Source organism: Camponotus floridanus, unplaced genomic scaffold (assembly GCF_003227725.1).
Source record: "Camponotus floridanus strain SB8 unplaced genomic scaffold, Cflo_v7.5 scaffold38, whole genome shotgun sequence".
Classification (NCBI taxonomy): Eukaryota; Metazoa; Arthropoda; class Insecta; order Hymenoptera; family Formicidae; genus Camponotus; species Camponotus floridanus.
In genome coordinates, this window is record NW_020229525.1 from 1,554,035 (window position 1) to 1,577,773 (window position 23,739).

Genomic DNA, 23,739 nt, shown 5'->3' on the forward strand with positions numbered 1-23,739 from the left:
CTATAGCGTCATAGAACATCCTTGCCGCCGTGGTAGGAACAGAATGGCTACGCCCACGGTGCAGAACGTGCGCGCTGCACCCCCGCCGTTGCTGCCGCTGTTGCTGCCGCCACCGCTGTCGTCCTCGCGGCCACCACCGGGGGCCGAGGATGTTTATGCTCCTGCTGCCGCGTCTCTATCTAGTCGTGGCTCTGGCGCTGCGCTGTTTCTCTCCTGTTGTCGTTGTCGTTGTTATCGTCGTTGTCGTCGTCGTCGAAGCCACTACTGTCGGCATACGCTCTCGACTTATCCCTGGCTCCTACCAATCGGCGCGCGTTCATTATCGCTAAACATTTCTGTCAATTAAAAGTGCACCAACGCCCAATTTACCAGCGGCGGTCTGTCGTTCTGGCGAACTCGCCCCGTGGATCAAATATTAACGAGGGACTAGCCGCGAGTTTTTTTTCCTACATTTTCTCTCTTCTTTTTGTTTTCCGACGCGCTTCTCCTACTGGATGGAAGGATATAGCCGTACTTATGGGCTTTTCGTTAGCGCGTTGCATGTACTTTGGTTTACGATTATGGCGCCGACTCTCATTTTCACCAAGACTGAGGCATTCCAAAGTAAGACAGCAGTCTCCCAACGATGCAATGCTGGTTTTTGTTGAATTGCATTTGCGTAGAAATTTATACGACATGAATTACTTTTACTTCGTGATGGTATCATGACATTCATAATTATTAGATAAATGAATTATACAATATATATATATATATATATATATATATATATATGTATATATGATATATATATGTATGTATGTATGTATGTATGTATTGATGATGTACGCGTGCATGCGTGCGTGCGTATATGTGCGCGTATGAGCCGGCATGCGTGCAGTTTGTGTCTGTGTATGTATGAAATTTTTAAAGTATCTTTAAATAAAAAGTATTTTTAATCCACATATAGCCATCTAAATTGAGATTAATTATGTATTATTATATGTAAATTCCAAATATTTTTCTTATTAAGTGACGCAATTGTACTTTTTATACGTGAGAAATAAAAGTAGTTTCTAGAGAAAATTAATAACTGATTATTTATATATTAATATAAATCAATAATTTATATATATAAGATTTATTGAATATTCTTTTAGTTTTTTTAATATATTATACATATGGGAGAAGTTTCTATATTTTAGAGGCAAAAAACATGGTCTAAACAAAAAGAATTTATTTTGATTTCGAATTTTCTCTGATTAAGCTTTATTCATATAAATTTAATTTATAATTTCGTAGTATGCGCTAGAAAGACAAATATTTTCCAGCAATATAGCCATTAATACAGTTATTTTTAAGATTTTTTAAAGATTTGTTATGTTTGTAAATAAAAAAATGGTCTTTGCAATCATTTGAAATTCAGCACAAATGGGATATTACAAAAAGCACTTTATCTATTTCGGCGACAGTCGCATCGTTTTCGCAGACAGGTTGAAGAGGTTGTACCGTTTCTGCGCGTATCAAGCCAATTCGACGCCAGCGATGTTCGCGATGCGACGTTTACGAGATCGTTTATTAGGTGACATTCTCATCGGGCAACTTGGCTACAGACTGAATTCGCTAGCTCTTTCCAGGGATCGTATCTCGACTAAAATTTATGCCATATTTAAATACAAAACTTGACCAAATACCGACAAACTTTGCGACATGAGATAAACAAAATAGTATGCAATCAGAGAAAATAAGTACAGAAGCATAAATCGGACAAATGTAAAAAAAATTTTGCCAGTCCATATAAATTCGCATGAATTTTCCAAAAATGGTTCAGTATAACCGGATTGATTAATAAATAAGCAAATATGTACATTATTAGCGCACGTATCATTTAATGGAAAGAAAATTTGTACATTTTTAGCACACATATCATTCAATGGAAAGAGAATTTTTATCTTTTTAATTTAAATTTTATATTTACATGCACATGATATATGATATTCATGTATGATTATTCATTCGCCTGATCTGGATTTGATTTTAAATGTGTCGGTGTCTTCTCCCACTATCCGCGGGAGATTCTTTTTACGAGCACTACCGATATCGATACACTCGTAGGCATTAAAACTGGCGAATATTTTGAAAAGCGTCCCGTTATACAATGACAATATGGATCAGTGTTCGTTACGTATAAATTTATGTGTATGCGTGTTTATCCGTTTACAGTCAGTTCCCTGTAGAATCAAAATAAGTGCATCTCGTAAAATAAAACATCTCTTTTTGAAGTTATCTGATAGCGATATCGCATAGCGATGCCCATTTTAGAATATCGCGATAATTCTCTGAGATTTTTTTCGATCCAGCGCGTGTCGATACCCGCGTGGATGAGCTAGCGTGTCAATCCAAATCGTCAGTCTGTCAAATGACGACAAGAAAACATTATACATTTTCGCGACACTACTGATATATTTTGTTTAATTATATATTGATAAGACTTATTCTGTCGACCGATCAATCTTGTATTTTTGGAAACTCAAATGATTGCATTTTATTTTTTTTCCGTGAAGACTTATATATTTTTTATTTATTATATTTGCATTCGGAAAAAATTTTAGAGATATAGATAAAATTTTAGAATATTTATTTAATTTAATATAATGTATGGAGATGAGAGAATTCATTGCATTAATAGTAAAATATAAAAATAGTCGCGTAAAATAGAAAGCTGTGTCTGCCGAAGCAAGTACAGATTCTATCTTGCGATATTTATATCAATGTTATACGAAATTTTAGTATTTAATATATCTAACAAAAAGAATTAATCGTCGATCTGTTTAAAAAATTCTAACACAGCAATAAGAATCATTCAGCGAATAGCAAACTGACATTTGCGTGGGCAGTTTGTATGTGTATATATCTATATGGGTGATGGCGCATAACACTATACAGTGCAAGTGGACACACGCATATCGCATGTACATGCTTGAAAATAGATCTACTATCGACATTTCGTTTCTCGTGGTCATAAATTCGGCTGAAAAAATTGCGTACACGAAATAGTTTACAGACGTCGATTGCCGTCGGTTAAATACTTCGTGTTTGTTGCCGAATTGAATTGCATCTGTGCGAGTTATAGGCTTTTATATTTATTTTTTTTAACACACCTCGCATATACTCTTTCTTTCTTTACTCACTCATTTCTTCCCCCCTCCCCCCCTCTTTTTCTCTCTTTCATATGCTATCGCTCTCTTCTATCCTTCTATTTTTCTTAATCTTATCAAAAGAATTGCGAAGCATGTTTTATAAGAAGAAAACGTTCCAATTGCAATAGACGATAAGAGGCATTTATTAAAATCGCAACGAAGAACAATTAATAGCGAAAGCGTAGTGCACATAATACACATCAATTGGACAAGAAGGTGATAGACGAGGATTTTTTTCTTTCGCTTGAAGGAAATATCGGGGACGATTTTCTTTTTTCTCCATTTTCTTCTGCTTTCTCTCGAATTTGTTCCTTTTCCCTGAGACCTCCATGAATCATTCGCACTCTTTTTTTGAATAGCGAAAAGGAAAGTCAGTAAGCGAGAAAGGTGAAGAGAATAGAAAGGTTCATCGGGTTCGAAATGGAGGGGATGGATGGTATGAGACGAGGAGATAACATTTTCAAGAAACATTCGCATATTTTCGAAAATAACTTAAGCGATCGAGTCGGCGATTAGAATACCTTCGAGTACCAGATGAGAAGACTGACTGACCAGATGTGGCCTGTTTGAAAATAATTGCTGTGATGTTTCGACGTGGAGAAGTCGCAGATGAACCCCCTACAGTCCACTTGTTAGAACTCGTTTTTTTTTTTAAATTTGTTGATAGAGAATTTATCTATTACGTGATTTAAATAGAGGTTTATAAAAATTCATGAATTATAGCAAGCATATGAGCATTGTATACATATATAATTAGAAATTTATGTATGTTTTGAAGAGAGGGAGAGAAAGAGATTGAATAATAAAATATCAAGAAAAAAGATGAATTATAAATTTAATATAAAATTCTTATCAAACTTATCAAAAGAGATTTACACTTGAAGATTTACACTTAAGATTTATACTTGAATTTATTTCTTTATTTTGTTTATATATAATTATATTGCAAAATATTGCTTTTTAGATAGAAATTTTAAGAATAAATATTAATTTTAATAGATATTAATTTTAATTAATCCATATCTTGTCACAATTTAGTATATTATTTCTACATTTTATATGCTTTTTTCAATGAAAATCTGCTTAAAGAAAAACAATTTCATAAGATACTATTTTTTAAGATGTGTACAATATACAACGTACATGTATTTATGATCCATGTTGGATTGAAAATAGATTGCAAAAAATAATACTTATAATGAATTAAAATAATACTTATAAATGCATATTGAATTCTCTTTTCTTATAAATATTATTTTATTATTATTTTTTCTAAATTTTTTTATTTACAATGTTTAAATGCTATGGTTATAATGGACTCCATCCGAGCTTGTATGCGATATGGTACAATTTTTTATAGTGATGCGAGCAATAATATTGCGAACTTGGCAAGTATAAAGCACCAGGAAACGCAAGTGTAGTATTGGTGTGGATGGAAGGCGTTAATTTATCTCTCCACTTTTTTAAGGAACGTTATCGCGCTGTAATTCGTTCATGCACGTCGACATTCTCTTAATGCAATTAATCCTACTACTTGTGTAAAGAACATTTCGATATCAAAGAAAAATTATTTTACATTTAATACTATTCAATTATGATATTCAAGTGGCAATATTTTAATGAAATATAAAAACTACTTTATGTAATAAAGATTAGAAATGTTATGTATATATGTATGTGTGTGTGTGTGTGTATAAAAATTATTATTGCATTAGTTTTTCTTAATTAACAGTAATTTATTATAATTTATTATTTACAATGTAAAATTTTGTTTTATTTATTATTTAGAATTTGAAATGAATTAATCGATTCCTTAAAATATAATATTGAATTTGTAATTATGCTATTTTTACGCAAAACCGATATACTTATTGTTAATATCATAAAATTATAAACAACAATATTGTTTTTAAATATTAGAAAGATTGTTTGAATGATTGAAATAATTACTAGTATATCTTTTTTTTCATTCTTATTTTTTTATTAATAAGCATTAATTAAAGAGAAATGGAATTCCTAAATTGCAAGAGTAGTTTATATTGCACTGTCAATTTTTTTATCAGAATCATAAACCAAAGATCTAGTCATCGTTATTCAATGTTGATTGTAATCAGTAGATTGTATAATTTGTAATTTAATAATAATTTTTATTTAATTTTAAAAACAAATAAAAAAATTTTCCATACGTAAATAATAAAGTAATAAAATAATATTGAAGATATATATCATGTGATATATCTCTCTCAAAATTTTATATATATATATATATATATATATATATATATATATAATCTTGTACGAAAGGTAAATAAGAAAGTAATAAAGAAAGAGTAAATCACATGTTGCATAAAATTTTATTTTATTTAGCATTTTGTAAAATACACCAAATGTAATGTATTTATTTTTATTATTTTTCAAAATATTTTGACATATGAAAATCTTTTGTCTTCTAAATATAGCTTTTTTCTCTTTGTATTTTATATAATATTTTATATAATAGCTTTTTTTCTCTCTGTATTTTATATAATATATTTATCAGACACACACATACATACACGTACGATATGAATTATTTTAAAATTCTTAAATGTGATTTAATCATTGAATTATGAAATAAAAATTATTTAATTAAAAATATTTAATTATGAAATAAAATACACAAATTGTCACAGAAATGCATGCATTTCAAGATACACACAGTTCCTTTCTTTCAGAGCTATTATGAATAAATGTACATTTTACGAAAAAGTTTTGATCACGCAGAAAAGTTTGTTCCATAAAGTTACCGATTGCCTAACATTCTTTCTACTTAAAATCTGATATCCTTCGGATAACTATAATAAATCTATCAGCAAATGTTACAATGCTAGCCAATATTAAATGTTTCTCAAATTGAATATTTTAAACGACATCAATCTAATAATGCTTCACCTTCATTTCACTTAGCTACAAAATACAGTGGCAAATTCAAATCTTAAGCGACATAGTTTTAGACGACCAATATCTTGTACCGATTGATCAGACTCGAAAACATTTGAACTGGATTCGAAGCTTCTTCCATGTCCGAATAGAGACGATCTGGATAGAGACAGCAAGTTAGACGTCGAGTACTAGTCTAGCGTACGGTATTCGTAGAAGGTTCGTTGCAGGGTGCTCCGTGGCTAGCGAGGGGTAAAGGGTGAAAGGTGGAGTGAGGAGGGTGACGGTGAGGGGGAGGGGGTGGGGGAGGGGGAGGGTGGCAGTTGTCGGCAATAGGGCGAAGGAAGAAGCGGAGGAGCGTCGAGAGAGAAGCCGAGGTCCGTCGGTATCGATCGGGCGTCTGCGGTAGATTGACACGTGTCATGGCCGCCTCTCTCGGTGCCAGAGAGAACGAAAGGAAGGCAAGGGAGAGAAGGACAGCGGCCGTCGTGAGAAACCGCGGAATAAGGGAGAGGAAGTGAGAAGGAACAGCGACGGTGACGGCAACGACGGGTAGCGCGCGGAACAGCGAAGGTGGAGGAGGACGACGCGGGGGCCGTCGAGTGGGTGGCTGGCCGGACGGGTACGGGACGGGACGGGGGCGACGGGAGGGAGAGGGGGAGCGAGGGAAAAGGACATTAAGGTGCGTAATAGCCAGCGGGGCGAGCGCGCACCGCCGCGGCATCGATTAGACAGAGGCTCCCTCATCCCATTCCTAGAATGCAGCCCACTCCCTCCTCCGCCACCTTCGACCACCCACCCACCCCCTGTCTCCTCTGCCACCCTCCCTCCCCCTTACACAGGGGTCCTCACGACCACCCATCTCCACCCACTCCGTCGAACTGGAGAGCCCCCGAGTACGTGCTCTACATACACACTCGCGCGCTTATGTCAGTTCCTGTCCTGCTGCCGGCACTGCCACTGCCTCCGCCACCGTTGCAAGAATGGAAAAGGAGAGAGAAAGCGTTGGGTTTCGGGAGAAAAAGAGACGGCGGCTATACGGCACGGAGGGTGACCGAAGCCACCTCTCTATCTCGTAGCACCTACACACGCGCCGCTGGGAACACCAACGTCTAACGTCGTTATAAACATTAACGGAGCGGCTCAATATTCCCCGGACCTTGCATCTCTTCCCTCCTCCTCCCGCTTCGTCCACCTCCGGTCCATCTCCCTTCTCGGGCAAACCGTCCCCATCCCGTCTCCGCTCGCTGGACGCTCGCATGCGGCGAGCTCACCTTGCTATGGTTTCCGGATCCTTCGTTGACCCTACGAAGGGTTACCTAGTTGGTATGCCCCGAATGACCAAAGTCGAAAGGGTGTGCTCGCTCAATTCTTAGCGAACGTACGAAGCATTGAATGGTATACGTAAGAGCGTAACCAGCTTTCGGACATTGTCCGTCTATCCGATAATGCGAGCCTTTATCGGAGGTCGCTTATTCTTCGAGCTATTTTTATATTTAAACTTTAAAAAATCCAACTACGACGTTTCTCTCTCTCTCATTTATGTACGTATGATGATAGTAAATTTATATTCAAATTTTATGGAGTTTATTAGCACGACAATAAATAAATAAATAAATAAATAAACAAATAAATAAATAAATAAATAAATAAATATATATATATATATATATATATATATATATATATACTTTGTATAATATTGTAAAATCATGTGAAACATTTGCTACAATAGTGGAAATAATTTGTAATCTATTTTCATGTATATTACTAATCAAACTTCATTTTTAACAAGATTCAACGATAAGTGACTCATTAAAAATTGTAATTAAAAACAGAAGGAACGAATGCTACTCTTACAATTAGAAATATGAACAAGTAAGAACAGAATTATGTTAGGGAGATTTGGTCGATTTCATACGATCACTCGGTAGATCTCATCATTCCTGGACGGAAAAGAGAAGAACGATGAAGAGGAGGTTAAAAGAGTCTGCGGGAATGGAGTCGTGGCCGCTTACGGCTTCGGATCGAGATCGTCTAATTTCGTTCGACGAGTCCCGTAAGGATCCTTCTCCTCGTCGCCTTTTTCTTCGTCTTCTACTTGCTCTACAGGCTTCGATTTCGGTGACGAGGTCGTACGAGACTGGCGCATTCTTGTCCGAGGGATCGCGCTGATTATTGTTAATTATAGCGGGCATTAAAGCGAGAAGGGATGCGGAACCCTCGATCATTCCAATCAGATTAGTAATGATGATCGAAAGCACGGTAAATGTTGTGTGCTATTCCTCGTGGAAATTGCATTTTAGCCTCTTCAATATAACGTAAATTCTGCGTATATTGTAATTAAAATACGCGACATTATATATATATATATATATATATATATATATATATATATCTTTCTCTCAAATAATTTTGCGTTATATGCAATAATTTACATCTTATATAATTTTATATATAATTTTGTATATAATATAAGTTCACACATACACACACCATCCATATTTTTCATATAAAAAAAATAATTTACAATTTTACCTTTTTACATATATGCATATGTGTCAAGAATAAATAATATTTAAGAAATGAAAATTACAGATTAACATAATATTATTAAAATACATATTTACTTATATAACATATGTTATATATGCATCGACGCAATTAATTTTGCAGTATTCATGCCATGGCAAATTATAGAAAATTTGTTCGTAGTGATAATTGGACGTGTATTTATTTCTCATGTTTTCCTGTCTCTCTTTGCGATTAAATCGTAAGATTATTTCGAGGAGCAATCTCGCGTTTACGCGAACCTTATTGGTAACAGGTGCGCGTCTTTTTTCCACACTACGATCCGTAATTAGAGATTAGTTACCAACGATCCTCGATCAACGAGGAGTTAGCTGAAAGTGCCGTGTGATGCGTCAACCATGGATATTATATTGACGTATCGATGTCTCAACGATGTTCACGAGTATCGTCCAATTAACAGCCGTCCGTGTTTTTTTTGACAAATACTCGTAAATCTCGACAAATCTGTCTATCTGGTTTATCTATCCTCCACAATACTCGCGCCACTTCTTATTAATGTCGTATACGTGTTATATACACGATACGAGGGATTTATATAGAGTCGTTTGGATTTCGAGAAATTTAATTTATCACACTAATCTTTTATTAAAATCTATTCATTTTAATTTATCGAGCTTCATGTTTTGTCAGCAGTCAATGTTACAATTGTGTTTCAGCTATTCGTTCTGCAATTAATGCGAACATATAGAATATTTATCGCCATCTCTGTTAAAAGTAGGCTATTTGATGGGGGAGATTATTGATCTTTCCTCATCGAACTCGCGACGAGTATTTTAATTAATTACACACATATACATTCAAGGAAGTAATTTTTAAAATAATTCAAGTCTTTTTTTTAATTTATTAGCCAGTGACATATAAGATATATCTTGATACATACATATACTTATATGTGTGTGTGTGTGTGTGTGTGTATACAAGCATTTTAATATTTTTTATTACATTTTACCAGCGTGTCGTATGCATCATATCGATAAAACATGTCATACAAAAATAGGTTTACAAATGAAGTTATTTTGAACGCAGCATGTTAAATGTATTGCATGTGCAGCTATAATCATATGAGTATATTTTGAAAAATGTATGGAAAAATTCATTATTGAGTATTATGGTAGTCGTGCATATGATGCGCGTGCGTGTATGATAAAATTACAATATGTTGCCTTACTTTAACAGTTTCTATTGCACAGTTTGTGATATCGAAAGAACAAATTACAAAAAATTCTTTCCGTAAAATTTTATTCCAAGTTTTCTCTTCGGAGGTATATCGGCAACGAGGGAATAATCCGCAAAGGGCTCGTTCGATCTCTTCTATATATGCGAGCACGCATGATACGCGGCATCCGATCGAGGACGGTTAACCCGGGTGCCAAGTTGGTCGTGCCGTAAGAAAAATATTTTTGCAACTTCTCAACTATACGCAAATCGAATTTCAGTCACGTCAAAGGTAAACTACAAACGACAACGAAACCAGGAACCGGGATATTAGCCGATCGGCGGGAAGAATAGGGGTAGGGGGAGACGACACCGATGAGCGTGTTTCGGATGGAAATTTCATTCGCTAGTTTTCTCCGCTTAATAAGACGAGAGACGGAGATCGTCGCCGGTAGACTTCGGAAAGGGGAAACAGAAAGGGCGCAACAAGGGCGGGGGTGATGCAGAGGACGCGCACGGGCTGCCGGTTGAAAGGGGAACACGATAGGTGGGGGCGAGGGGGAAAGGGGGGAAGGGAGAGCTGCAGAGGGGCGGCCAGGACTGGGAGGCGAAGTGTCGTCGTCCGAATAACGGCCAAGCGGCATCGACCGATCTTCCTGTCCCCCGGCCCGCACGAAGCGTCAACTTGTTTCCCTTCTGCTGCGCGAATATCGGACCTTCAATTTGCCCACTGCGGTTCGCTAACGCGATTGTCCTCAGCGAGCTGTCCATGACGCGGTTGTAGCATGACGCGTGATCGGGGTATGACAGCTAAACGATTCCCGAATTCACTGCGCAGTGTTGCATATGCTCGAAACCGTGAACAAATGAATTCTTCATCCTATCGAGTCAACGAATAAAACGAAATTAAGCGCTTTCTTTTTGTACATTAAAAAAAAATTTTTTTTTTCTATAATCTTGTCAAAATAAAAAAATTTTCAAGTGCGTACTTTTTTCCAATTTTGTACTTTTAAATTTGAATGCGCATGCTTTTATTTAAATTTGATTGTCGTTATCATACATGTGTATACATATATTCAGAAATTCAGAAAGTTTCAAAATATCAGGAAACATACATGTATATAAATTAAGATGCAAATATACAGCATAAGCATTTATATTTTTATACATTGTTATAGATTTTTACGGGTATCTTTCTTAAGTTAAAATTTTACACATTTTCGATAATTGGAAGATAAATAAAATTGAATTCAAAATAATTTGTAATTTAATAATTAGAATGTTAAAAAGCACGCGTTATACGCGCATATCATTTATTTTTCTTACATAATTAATTATTCAATAAATTCTGATTTAATAAAATATATCCTTGTCCTTTCAATGCATAGTAATATCACTTATTGATAAACATAAATACATGTCGTTTAATCTATACATGGAATTATATAGTAGAAGCAATCATTTAAAGGAAAATAAGCGTTTACAATCTTTTGTCCTTTGCAAAGACATTTAATATAAAATTTACATAAGTTGATATATAAAATCTCACGAATAAAATTATAAAATTATAAAATTGTTCAACCTCTGAATAATTTTGAATTGTTGAAATATGCAATCTTTGTAATAACAATTATTTCCACATATTGCTATAAATTCAAAAAGAATGTATTATAATTTTTTTGTTTCCAAAAACAAATGGGTTATTTACATTGTTATTATTTCTCTTGGAATTGTCAAAATACGCGATGTTGATAGTTGCATATAGCAAAAAAATCAAAAGGAGGATAATAAACTTCAAGATTTTTAGGATTTTGATATATTCAAGCATCGATTTAACATTCCTTTTTTAAAAGTAGATAATAATAATGTGTAATATAAGAAATAAAAATGATATTATGTATATGTTTGTATATGTGTATGTGTATAAAATACTTTTTAATACTTTTTTATGAGATGAAGAAAAAAGAAAAATAAAATTGAGAAAACTTGTTTCGCTAAGGATAATATTGCATGTTACACATATTGATTATGACTGATTTTTTTTAAATAAAATAATAATAATGTTTTATACAGAACACTATAAATTCAACTCGTGCTGCCATGTCACGAGACACATTTTTATTGAAATTTATAATAATAAATATTGAAAAAAAAATTGTCACTTCTCTCTCTCTCTCTCTCTCTTTCTTTTTCTCTTTCTCTTTTTCAAGTTAATGTACTGAAGCGTTACTAATAATAATTCACTTTTATTATTTCAGGTTTACTTAACATTAATCAATGGAAGGTTACGAAGACGACGATGATACACATTTTTGCATCAAGTGTAATTTGACAGTACATGGTCTGGACAATTATGTACGGCATCGTCGATCGGGTTGTCGACCTCCTGATGATAAAAATGTTCATGAGTCTCCTTCGACACCAACGACGGTATCTTATCCCGAAATTTTAAACGCGGATGCATTTTTCAGTTCGCTGGAGTTACAGAGTAGCGCAAAATCAAATCCTCGACGAGCGCCGACTTTACTGGATAATAATAGAAAATTCAAGAAAGAGGATAGAAGAAAGAAGGACCAAAAAAATCTTGTGGATGTTGGCGCGAAGGAAAAGCTTCACAGCATGTCACCTGCTATTAGCGATCTCGATGACCCAACCGATCATCTATGCATCCAATCCCTCAAACAGACCGATCAAAAGAGACAGGAGAATCCTCAGCGAATAGTGTCAGATCAACAAAACTGGTTGGAAGACACCATTCTCGCTGATCTCGCTTTGGGAAATAGCGAGAGCAAAGAGCTGGCGAGATATGATTTCGAGTATCAACAGGACGACGAGGAATCCGAAGACGACATGCTGGACGACGATTTGGGGGAAGATGACTCCTATTCAGATTCTGACGACGGCGAAAATCAGGAGCGTCCACCGCGAGATCATACCGGTGGGAAGTGGAAGCCTGGGCTCGGCGATTTGCCGCAGGACATGCCACATATGCATGAAGAGGATGTGGATCCCGACGATGATCATCAAGAACATCCACCGCCGACGTATACTGGCGGCAAATGGAAACCCACGGAGATATCGCAGGTAAGAAAAAAAATTATTTCAGGATCATAAGTAATTTTATGTCATAAATTATTAGAGATAAAAAAACATTGCTTTACTTAAGCAAAAGTATACGATAATTAGACATGGCGATGAGTAACAATTTTTCTTCAGCAAAATGAGAATACAATAGACGAAAGAATAAAACTAATTCAAATGAAATTAAATTAATACGCGAATCTTATTCATCCTTATTTTTATTCTTTCCTTGATATCACCCAGCATATCTGATTTTCTCATCAATATAAATATAATATATAGTTTGAGATGAGGATGAGCCCGAGCAATCTTTGTTGCGAGCAATAATGACTTGTTGGACAAAGAGACATCGATCGTTACGTTTTAGAAGATCGAGGAATACGAGAGCAAGAACGCATCCGGACAGCCGCCGCCAGGACATACGCGAGGGAAATGGGTACCGGGTGCACGAACGGATATCGAATCGGGATATTGGTGCATTCCTTGCGGCAGGAAGCTTGCCTCACGATTGGTCTACAACAGGCATATACTCTCTGCTTTGCACGCCAAAAGGAGCATTAAAGAGATCGACGGCGATCTTCATTTACCGCGCAGAATAAAGTTGCGCACGAGCAAAAGAATGTCCACTCGTAGGCAGGCTTCGTTTACAACGGTATATATATGTATATATATAATAACATGTTATAACACACACATGATTAAAACTAGCACATACACACATACATACATATATATATACATATATATATATATATATATATATATATATATATTTTCTTCGTTCCTTTTAGTGTACATACTTTTGTTAATTTTTTATTGTCCTATCTATTGTTATTTTTGTAAGTATTTTTTATATCTTTATTTTTATATCTCTATTTTTAATCTTTATATGCATGAGAAGTTTAAGAAAATTTTGTCCGTTTTTTTATGAAATTATCTTTTACCTTTATTAAAATCACATACAAGAGCGGAGAAATATGTTTCAAAAATTAATTAATATATACATATATAAATGTTTTCTGATAAGTAAAAGATGCAGATAGATTGACGGATAATTTTTTTTAAACTCTTAACACAAACGATACGATCTGATTAATTTATATTGTATTATTAGAAGACGAAAGAAGTGCCCGAGCAAAAGGAAGTTAAGAAAGGTCTACGTCGAAGAGACAAGGTAGTTCTCTCATGTGAGATGTGCCACGCGCGTGTGAAGAGACTTCAGATGGGTAAACATTTGCTTTCCCATTACCATTGCCGTGTGGCAGGAGTGAATCCTTGCAGTCCAAACGCACGTCGCTTCCTCCTGGATAATATAGCGAATGTGGTACGACAGTGCCCTTTCCAATGTGCTCCTTGTCGTTTTTATTGCAACACCGAGGAAACGTTCCTACTTCATTGGCGTTCTGATCTTCACATCAAGACTTTAGAACGTGTAAGTTATCGCCAATTGTTGCAAGCGTGAAAAATTTGTACATTTATTTTTTTTTCGAAATCATGTACATGGTCTTGATACCTTGAATGTATTTTTCACTACAATTACTAAATATAAAATAAAAAAAGTTATTAATTAGATCTGATTGACATTTGCATACTCAAAGGACTTTTATAATTCTTCTTCTTTCTTTCTTTCTTTCTTCTCAGAGTGGCGGTAGATGCAGATGCACTCCATGTGATTTTTGGTGCGAAGACAGCGAGACGATGGAGTCTCATCTTTTGAGTACGAGTCATCGTGACGTGGTGTCGATGATGAATGGCTCGGTGCCGATAGTAATTAGTCGTCAGCGAGCATTATTTTGCGGTAGTTGCAATCGACAATTTCGATACAATTTCCAACTACGATTGCACGCCAAAGAGACCGGTCACGATGCAAGTTATACCGCATCAGATGAATATCAGCAATGTATCAAATGTGATTTGTGTCCCCAAATTGTCCGGTCCTTGGTTGCGCTTCAACGTCATCAATTAACCTGTCATATCACTAAGGATAAAGAAGAGGACGAAGTCGCAGAGGCCTCGCAGCCGGCGCCATATTTCTGCTCGTTCTGCTCGATGAATTTCATCACCGCCCAAGAAGCAGTAATACATCGGAGAACTCCTAGTCATAAAGAGATTGTAAGAGCACGCAAGATTCAGGAAGGACTATTGGAAACCGTGACGCGAAAGTGTCCTCACTGCGGCGAAAAGCAGTCAAATCTTACAGCGCACAAAAGTCATCTTCTCCAGAATCATCCGCAACTTTGTCACAGGTAATTTAACAAATTATTGCACACATATAATTTCTATAGTTATCCCGTGTAAAATAAAGTAACAGTTATTGTTTTTAACTCTTTACAATATTTTTAAATACTCTAAACTGTTAAAAAAGTTCATAATTATGGCATTAGATATAATGTTTATATATTTGTATATATTCTATAATTTTTTTTGAATAGATGTCCTCGATGTGGCATGCAATTTGCTCTCTCTCAAGACGTCACTAGACATACGCGAGAAAATAATTGTACCACAGACAATAAATCAAATATGATTGAAAGAATAGATGTGAAAAAAGAATGGAAATGCAATGATTGCAACTTCTCGACGGATTCTCAAGGAGAATTCATCTTTCATGAAGCTCTCCATGCTGGTGCAGTTTCAACTGACAAAGGAATATCTAGTTCGAGCAAGTTATCACCGAAATATCAATGCCCGATTTGTAAGAAGCCTTTTGCGAAAGTTACGCTACGGAATCACATCAGACAGCATACTGGAGAGAAGCCCTTTCCCTGCGTCAAGTGTTCAATCTCATTCTCGAGAAGAGGGGATCTCGTCGCGCATCAGAAGATATGCGCTTCCTCGTCATCGGGATCCCTGGACGAAACTGGCCGTCGGCGAAGTTTCATCTGTTCAGAGTGCAAAGAAGGTTTTTACACAAAGTAAGTAGCAGATTCTAATCCAATATAATTGTTATTATTAAAATTACTATGTTTCTTGTTTCATAAGTAACTTGTTACTTATGAAACAAGAGTAATTTGTTAATAAGATATTTACCTCTTTCGTTTATTAACTTCAATGCCATTATGTTACATATAATGTTATTCTAAATTCTAAATTTGTCTATTATTGTTATTCTAAATTCTAAAATTGTCCGTATAAATTTCTATCTTGTATGATATTTATATAATTTTTCATTCTCCTTTTTCATTAAAATGTTTAATAAGACAAATATTGATGTGCAACTTTAAAATAGAAATGAAAAAAAAAACAATAACAGTAATCTGCATTATTAATCAAACATAATTGCATTACGTTAATCTTAAATATATATTTGTGAGATTCGAAAACGATGCAAATACAAGAATTACATTTTATACAAAATAATCTTTTTATGTAGGATGGAATCTTTTATTGTTTAGATTGATTTGAATTCAATCAAAATAGATTTAAATATTACTTATTTTGACTTTCTCATTAAATAGATTTAAATATTACTTAATTTGACTTTCTCATCGATTTATTCTTATTTGATCCGTTGCACACACGTTCTTTCTGCAACGTGACCGCTTTGTAATAAATAAAGGATCGTATTCTGGAGGTTGGGAGGGAAGGGAGAAGATGCAAAAACGTTCTCGGCAATAAAAGCATTCGCTGCGAGCTGGAACCGCGAAATGTTCGCGTGGTCGTAGTAAAAGTGTCCTCGCTGCATAACTATAAAATAAAGGAGCGTGGCCCAATGGAGGAGACTAGGTAGAGCGGATCGAAAACACGCTAGAGAAAAGAAGCGATGCGACCATAAGACGTCGCAAACTGGAAAGAGAGAAAAAGAGGGGAAAAAGGAAGAGGCATACATGCTCTAGCCCAATAACAGGCATCATATTAACATCTCATAACAATGTGTGTGTGTGTGTGTGTGTGTGTGTGTGTGTGTGTGTGTGTGTGTGTGTGTGTGTGTGTGTGTGTGTGTGTGTGTATGTGTATACACCAATCATTTCACTATTTAATACAGGCCTCGATTATATAACACGCGAAAATAGGCATATATTTCTATGGTTCAACATTTGATCAATTAAAATATATACATCATTTCAACATTTGAATAATTAAAATATATACATAAATTGGCAGACAGATTTTGACGATCTTATATTTTATTGTGTATATGTGTTATATATATTTTTGGCAAAAAACAAAAATACATTTCTCAAATATAACTCAAGTTATTGATAGTTTCGATATGAAAACTCTATTCTAAAGAAAATAATTTTGCTTATTCTTAAATTATTTATTGATCATCTTCGATGAATACGATAAATATCACATTCACATAAGAGTAAAAAATTTATTGGTATTAATTGATTATCGAATAGAAAATTTCTAGAACTCCTATAGTCAATAACTTCTATGATCAATTGATATATTCGTCAATTGATATTCATTATATTCATACGATAAAACATTTCTCTCATATAACATTTCAGAACATTTCATATTTATCATACAGGAATGTAATCTATTATGAGTTTACGATGAATCGAGATGTATTTTTCTCATACAAAATTATAATGTAATTTTTTTATCAATGACATATATTTTCTGATTACGAAAAATACACATGTATCCACGGTATTGCCAACGTATTATATTTAACAAGCATTACGACGAATATGTACCACATGTTCCTTTATTAACGTATGCAGATGAGCGCCTCTATGGCTGCTGCAATGGTGTTTGTGTATAAGTCGGACGACTCGAGCGCTGTGCGCGTCGACATAAGTATTAAACCATTGCTCGTAGAACAGTTGCTATAAAGCAAATGTTAACACCTCGGTCTTCTCTCTTCTTGTCTTTTCCCTGCCTTTGCTATCTCTTTGGAGTTCTCACTATATACGCATTATCTTCTGTTACACAGTCATCGTCTCATTCTCCTATCCAAACGACTTCGAAGCTGAACGACCGGGCAAAAGTCTCAACATGCACTTCGAGTCATGAGGGTTTCGTTTAATGCCACGATTCCGACCATTTCGAAGGGTTACGTTCGATCGTTTGGTCATTCTTTAATTTTATATTTCGACATGCTAACATCTTTTTCCTTTTTCGATGCTTTGTTTTCTAATAAAGCTTCCCGCTCGTTTCATATTCGTTTCATTTAGGAAAATTGATAAATTTTCAAATTTATTATATTATATCAAAATTTTTTTTGTTTTCTGATCGACATCATTCCAGATACTATTATATAATAATTTTATTTTACTACACAAAAAAGTTATAAAAATATAAATAATCTTATCACAGAGAATTTTATTTTCTATATATAACACAGGCAGCTTATAACACAGGCAGCTTATAAATGGCGCGCAGTGTTTCAAGAAAATCAAAACTAGTTTTATAAAGTTTCAACGAGTCTTCAAATTATTTAATCGACTAATTTTACGATCTCGCTCAGCTTATACTCGAAAATCACTCTCCATCCTCATCTCGACAAGACTCTCGGTATCACTTCCGTGCAAACTCGGACCATCTCTATGCAGACATCCTATAATCTTCCTTAGGGCTTAGCTTACTGTAGCTTGGAACGCGAGATCGACGTACCTGGAACTCGACATCCTGTTCCACGCGAAAGGAGTTAGAAGTTCCAGCAAGCTACCTTGATTAGAACTCTCACTACCTTCACTTGTTGTTTCCACTTTGCCTTGTAATAGAAAAGGGAGGGAAGAGCAGCAAAGGGGGAGTATATGCGTCATCTTTTACAAGGGCCAGTTGGCAAGTTCGTTCGATAACTTTAAGATGAAGCGTGTCCGTGAAAGAGTAACGTCCTGCGTAATAAGTTATAAGAAATGTAATGATGACAAAAGGAAAATTTATTTAGGCATAATGTAAGAAGTTTTGCACTTTGACCTTACTGCCGACTTTAATTTTTATCTTTATGGACAAGTTCGAAAATTTTAATATTTCTCTTCTCGTATTTTTATTTTAGATTTTTTTTCTAATTATTGAAGTAGCTTCTCTTTTTCTATTCTAAAGATTTTTGGAAATTTGAATATTCGAAAATATGCAGCAAGATTTTATTGCAGAAGATTCTTTTTTGTGTAGAACATCAAGAAAAGAAAAAAGTATGCAAATCGTATTAGCTAGGTCAATCCTGCTGGAGATAAAAAAATTGTAATGAATCGAAAGTGAAGGCTTGAAGAAAGAAAGAAAAGGTAAAAAAGAAACCAATTATATGAAAAAAGGAACTTGAATTGTACGTTAAGCGATTCCAAGAATATGTACATGATATATATATATATATATATATATATATATATATATATTTATTTATTTTCATCCAAAAATGATCATTTTATTTGCTTCTCTCTTGACACATAATGAATTTGATTAAAGTTTACTTAAATAATATAATCAATATATAATATATCGGTGTATATATATATATATAGTATATATATATATATATATATATATACAATATATATATATATACAATATATATATATACAATATATATATACAATATATATATACAATATATATATATATATATATATATATATATATATATACAATCGAGGTATACCGATATATTATATATCCTGATTATATTATTTAAATAAACTTTAATCAAATTCATTATGTGTCAAGAGAGGAGCAAATAAAATAATAATTTTATTGGATGAAAATATAATTAGAACTATCGATAAAGTATTTTTTGGCAATTTATCGCACAAGTTGCCTAGCAGAGAAAGATGCCGCATTTCTCTCTTTCTTTTTCTTTCAGTTTACTTACATAAAATAATAAAATGAAGCCAAACTCTTTTTATGTACAATAATAGTATTTTAGATGATCATATCTCCAGATTTTTCTCTCTTATACATAACATGTTAAACTTAAAATAATTTTTAAATTTTATCTAAATTTTGTTAAATGTTTATCCACACGTAATAATTTATCTCTTTTCAGAAATTTTATATTTCAGCAGTATAATATTTTTAACAGCAGTATAATCTTTTTAACAGCAGTATAATCTTTTTAACAGCAGTATAATCTTTTTAACATAATTTGAATTGTCATGCTATTAACAGATCTTGCCATTTTGTGATTTGACAGTTATGAATAATTGAATTAATTCACAATCCAGCATCCAGTATCTTACGATCGTTCGGATTTTTACTTTGGAACGTTAGCATAGTATTCTCTTTCTTTTCGCGAGGTTCGTTACCTGTAAAACAAGACGCGTGCTCGCGTAGTCGCGTATGCAAGGTCGACGCAGCGCGGGAATAAAAGATGTCGGGGTGAACGTGACGATGGCGGCGAGCGTGTGGGGCAGAAAAGGAGCACGACGTCGAGTCGCGCTCCGAATGGCGAACGAGGGGAATTCAGAAAGAAAGAAAGAAGGAAAGAAGGAAGGTAATTACGCGGAGAGACGGGCAGCTCCCGCGCACTCGATCGCCTCCTAACCGATTCTCAGAAAAAAAAAAATAAGCCGTGGCCGGCTCGCGATGTATGCGCATATTCAAGATAGTATGTTACATACTGCTACTGACCATACGTTTCGCTCCTTCGTCCACCCCTGCATCCTTCGTCCTCCTTCCCCTGTTCGCTCTCGGTCCTATCCAACCTCCGACAACCCTCTCTTCCACGGACTCACGATGTATACGCGAGAGATCCCCAGAGGTATTTATATATATGGACCGCGGCCTGGTGCGCGCCTATCTTTTATCTTCTGTAGCAGTAATGGCACGTCCACCTCCTCCGTATCTGCTCAGGTAAACAACGCATAGATAGGCATGCTGAGTGAGATCGGCGTAACCTCACCATTCGTTGATATCCTGTCGGACGACAGGATTCCAAGGAAAAATATGATCGCAAGGTACAATGCTCATTCCTCCGATTTGAAAAGTCAAATTACAATTACTAAAAATCCATAATACTCGAAATCCATAATATTTATGAGGTGTTTTATGCTCTTTTTCACCTACGTATTTTTTTAGCCAATAGAAAACAATCTTTCTTTAATCAAAATTTGATATTATGTTTCATATTTGTTTACTATTCGATTTTAATTGTATTTAGAATCTAAATACAATGTCACAGTTTATATTAACTTATTTGCAATTTTTACATTTGCAATTATAACGTGTGATTTATTCCCTCTGTTTTATTTGACTTGACTATATTCGACAAAAATTTGATAATTAATTACATTTTTTTTGTTTTTAATTAGCCAATGTGACTTAAAAAAATTATTATCATATTTTATAATTTAATAATTTCATGTTTAAAACTCGAAAAATAATATTTTATATTAAAAGTAATATTTTATATTAATCGATTCCATCTCTTTTATTATTTACAGTATTTTAGTGAAAGATTAGTGAGGAGGTGACGTTCATCTAACATTAAGATATAGATTCACATATGCCAGCTTTTGATGATTTTTTTTTCACCGAGCATCATTTAACGCGCAATGTCGCTTTTATGAATTATTCTGTAGGCATAATCTAACATATAGAACTGTTCGTGCAAGAGTATTTCGACGAGAGAAGGTTTATTCGAAGATTCACATGTGGAAAAAGGAAGAAAACAATTTAAGATTTTCGTTTTCTTTCCGTATCAAAACAATGCGACATATGTCGCATTTGTGGCATTTAGAGGCATCGGTAAAACGTTTCTCTCTTGTATATATTATGGATTGTACATCCATCACAGTACATCCAGAGACTCAAAACGTGATCAAAACTGCGCCAATTTGAATAATCTGAATTTTATAAAATAAATTGAATAATATTTGCGTATGTATTATAAATATTTTTTACAAGTTCTTATCGTCGAAATTTAATTTTCAACTCTCTCGATCTCTCTCTTTCTCTCTAATACTTAAATTTTTATAAATTTTATGAATTATTTATGAAAAAATAGACGGATATGTGTATACGTAATCATATATTACATGTATATATGTACGTAAATCTAAAAAGAGGAAGAAATATTAAAAATTACATTCCAATTTCTCGGCCATTGTTTAGACATTTTTTAGGCTTTTATGTTGTACGAATAGAGAGTATGTCGCACACATGTACGCCGTTCACGTGGTGGCGACGGCGACGGCGACGGCGACGGCGGCAGTGGTGGTTGCGACGCGATGGTGGTGCAGTAGGGTGGTGATGCGTCGTACGTATGGTGTAGCACGCGGTAAGCACGCGGCCCCGTATATGCAGACAGTTTAGTGGTGGCCGCCCCGCGAGTACAGTTGTCGCGTGAAATATTGCGATTCATAAAATAAAACAGGCCTGCGGTCGAGGACGCGTACATATAGCCGCCGGCCGCTAACTATCCTAACCCTCCCCCTTCTTCCCCCTCCCCCTCCCCTCTCCCTCTTCTGCCTTCCTCCTATCCCGCGTGCTACCGCCACCTCTCATTCTCTTTTCATTCTCTCTACCTTTCTCCGCAGTGTCCTCTCTCTTCTAACGTGGCCCTTCTCCTCTCTGCCCGTCTGCGTCTGGTGCGATACCCCCGCGTCTCCCGTCGCCCTTTCTCTTTTTCTCTTTCTTTTTCTCTACTCGCTTCCCTTCTTTCCCGGCCCTCTGACTGCATCGCTGTACCCAGCTCTTTATCTTTCTTTCCGTCGCTGGATTATCCATTGGACACAATGGGTACGGAGGCTCCTGGGAATCGTAAAAAGAGTGCGCAATCGAAAATATTTTCGGGATAGTGGGATAAAATAGCAAGCGACACACGTGAATTCAGACTGTCGTTTTCTACTCGCTCGGTGGTTCTAACGATGTTAATTGAAGAATTTACATCGTGTATTATTGATAATAACGGATAGCGTATGCTATGTAGTATCAATGAAAATTTTTAACCATATACGCAATTATCTTCACCTTATATCGCCACATTTATCTCATTACGATATAATATAAACCGATAATATTACTTTATCATCATCTTTATTATTATTAGTTCAATTTTTAAATTTTTGATTATTTTTTCTTATACATGTCTCTTGCGAAATCTTTTTGAAAATATATTTTTAATTTATATATACATAAATGTTTAATTTACATGTATATAAATTTGTAAAAAATGACATCTTGCATATTTTATTATTATGTCACGCTTAATTAAATTAGAGTTATAGATGTTGAATAACAATTACATTCACAGCTTCGAAAACAATAATTCGGGCCTTTCTATGCGCGCGCGTGCACTCTATATTATTTTAACCCTCTACGTTTTCTATTCTTTTTTTTTTCATCTTTTCCTCTTCAGCCTTCTTCTCGTACATTTACCCATGGTTGGCTGAAACATCGCCAAGCCACAAGCGCCGGCTTTCCTCGTGCGTCCAAATTTTTCGGCTACCACTGCGAGACATTTCGTCGTGGAATCCGCACGCGGGAATGGTTACAAAACGTGGCTTACTGTTGGAAAGTCCTTCATAAGAATGCCATATTGTAAGGACCGACATACGATATATTACATAATTAAAATGCGAAAGAAAAATAAAAACAAAAATATCAACAAAATGTAATGTATATAATTAATATACACGATCAAATTCTACTTTACAATTTGTAATAGCACTTGCAGTCAAGTGGGCTTTTTGTATATAAGATATGATGATACTGATTTTTTATATTTATTCTTTCGACAAAAGGTATCTTTATGCATATTAAGACAACTTATTGTTAGACTATAATAACTTAACAATTATGTATATTATTATAAATCAAAATTATCATATCTTTTTCCTGCAATCATTTGTAGCTAATTGGAAGAATATTGTTGCGTGTAATAAGCATAAAGTTTTCACAAATTTTCAAACAAATTTTAAAT

At 34.7% G+C, this 23,739-nt stretch overlaps 1 protein-coding gene across 2 annotated transcripts in view; it reads left to right on the forward strand.

Annotated features, from left to right (window-relative positions):
* Positions 1–23,739, forward strand: part of LOC105257737 (zinc finger protein 845) — a 43,188-nt gene that overhangs the window by 1,429 nt on the left and 18,020 nt on the right. The window contains exons 2-6 of one of the 2 annotated variants that reach the window (XM_011268568.3): positions 12,104–12,929; positions 13,294–13,578; positions 14,041–14,358; positions 14,568–15,172; positions 15,359–15,841. In XM_011268568.3, coding sequence (XP_011266870.1) covers positions 12,123–12,929; positions 13,294–13,578; positions 14,041–14,358; positions 14,568–15,172; positions 15,359–15,841 — 2,498 coding nt within the window. In that variant the 5' untranslated portion in view covers positions 12,104–12,122. The remainder of the gene's footprint in view (positions 1–12,103; positions 12,930–13,293; positions 13,579–14,040; positions 14,359–14,567; positions 15,173–15,358; positions 15,842–23,739) is intronic. The other variant, XM_020029512.2, reaches the window with a different exon arrangement.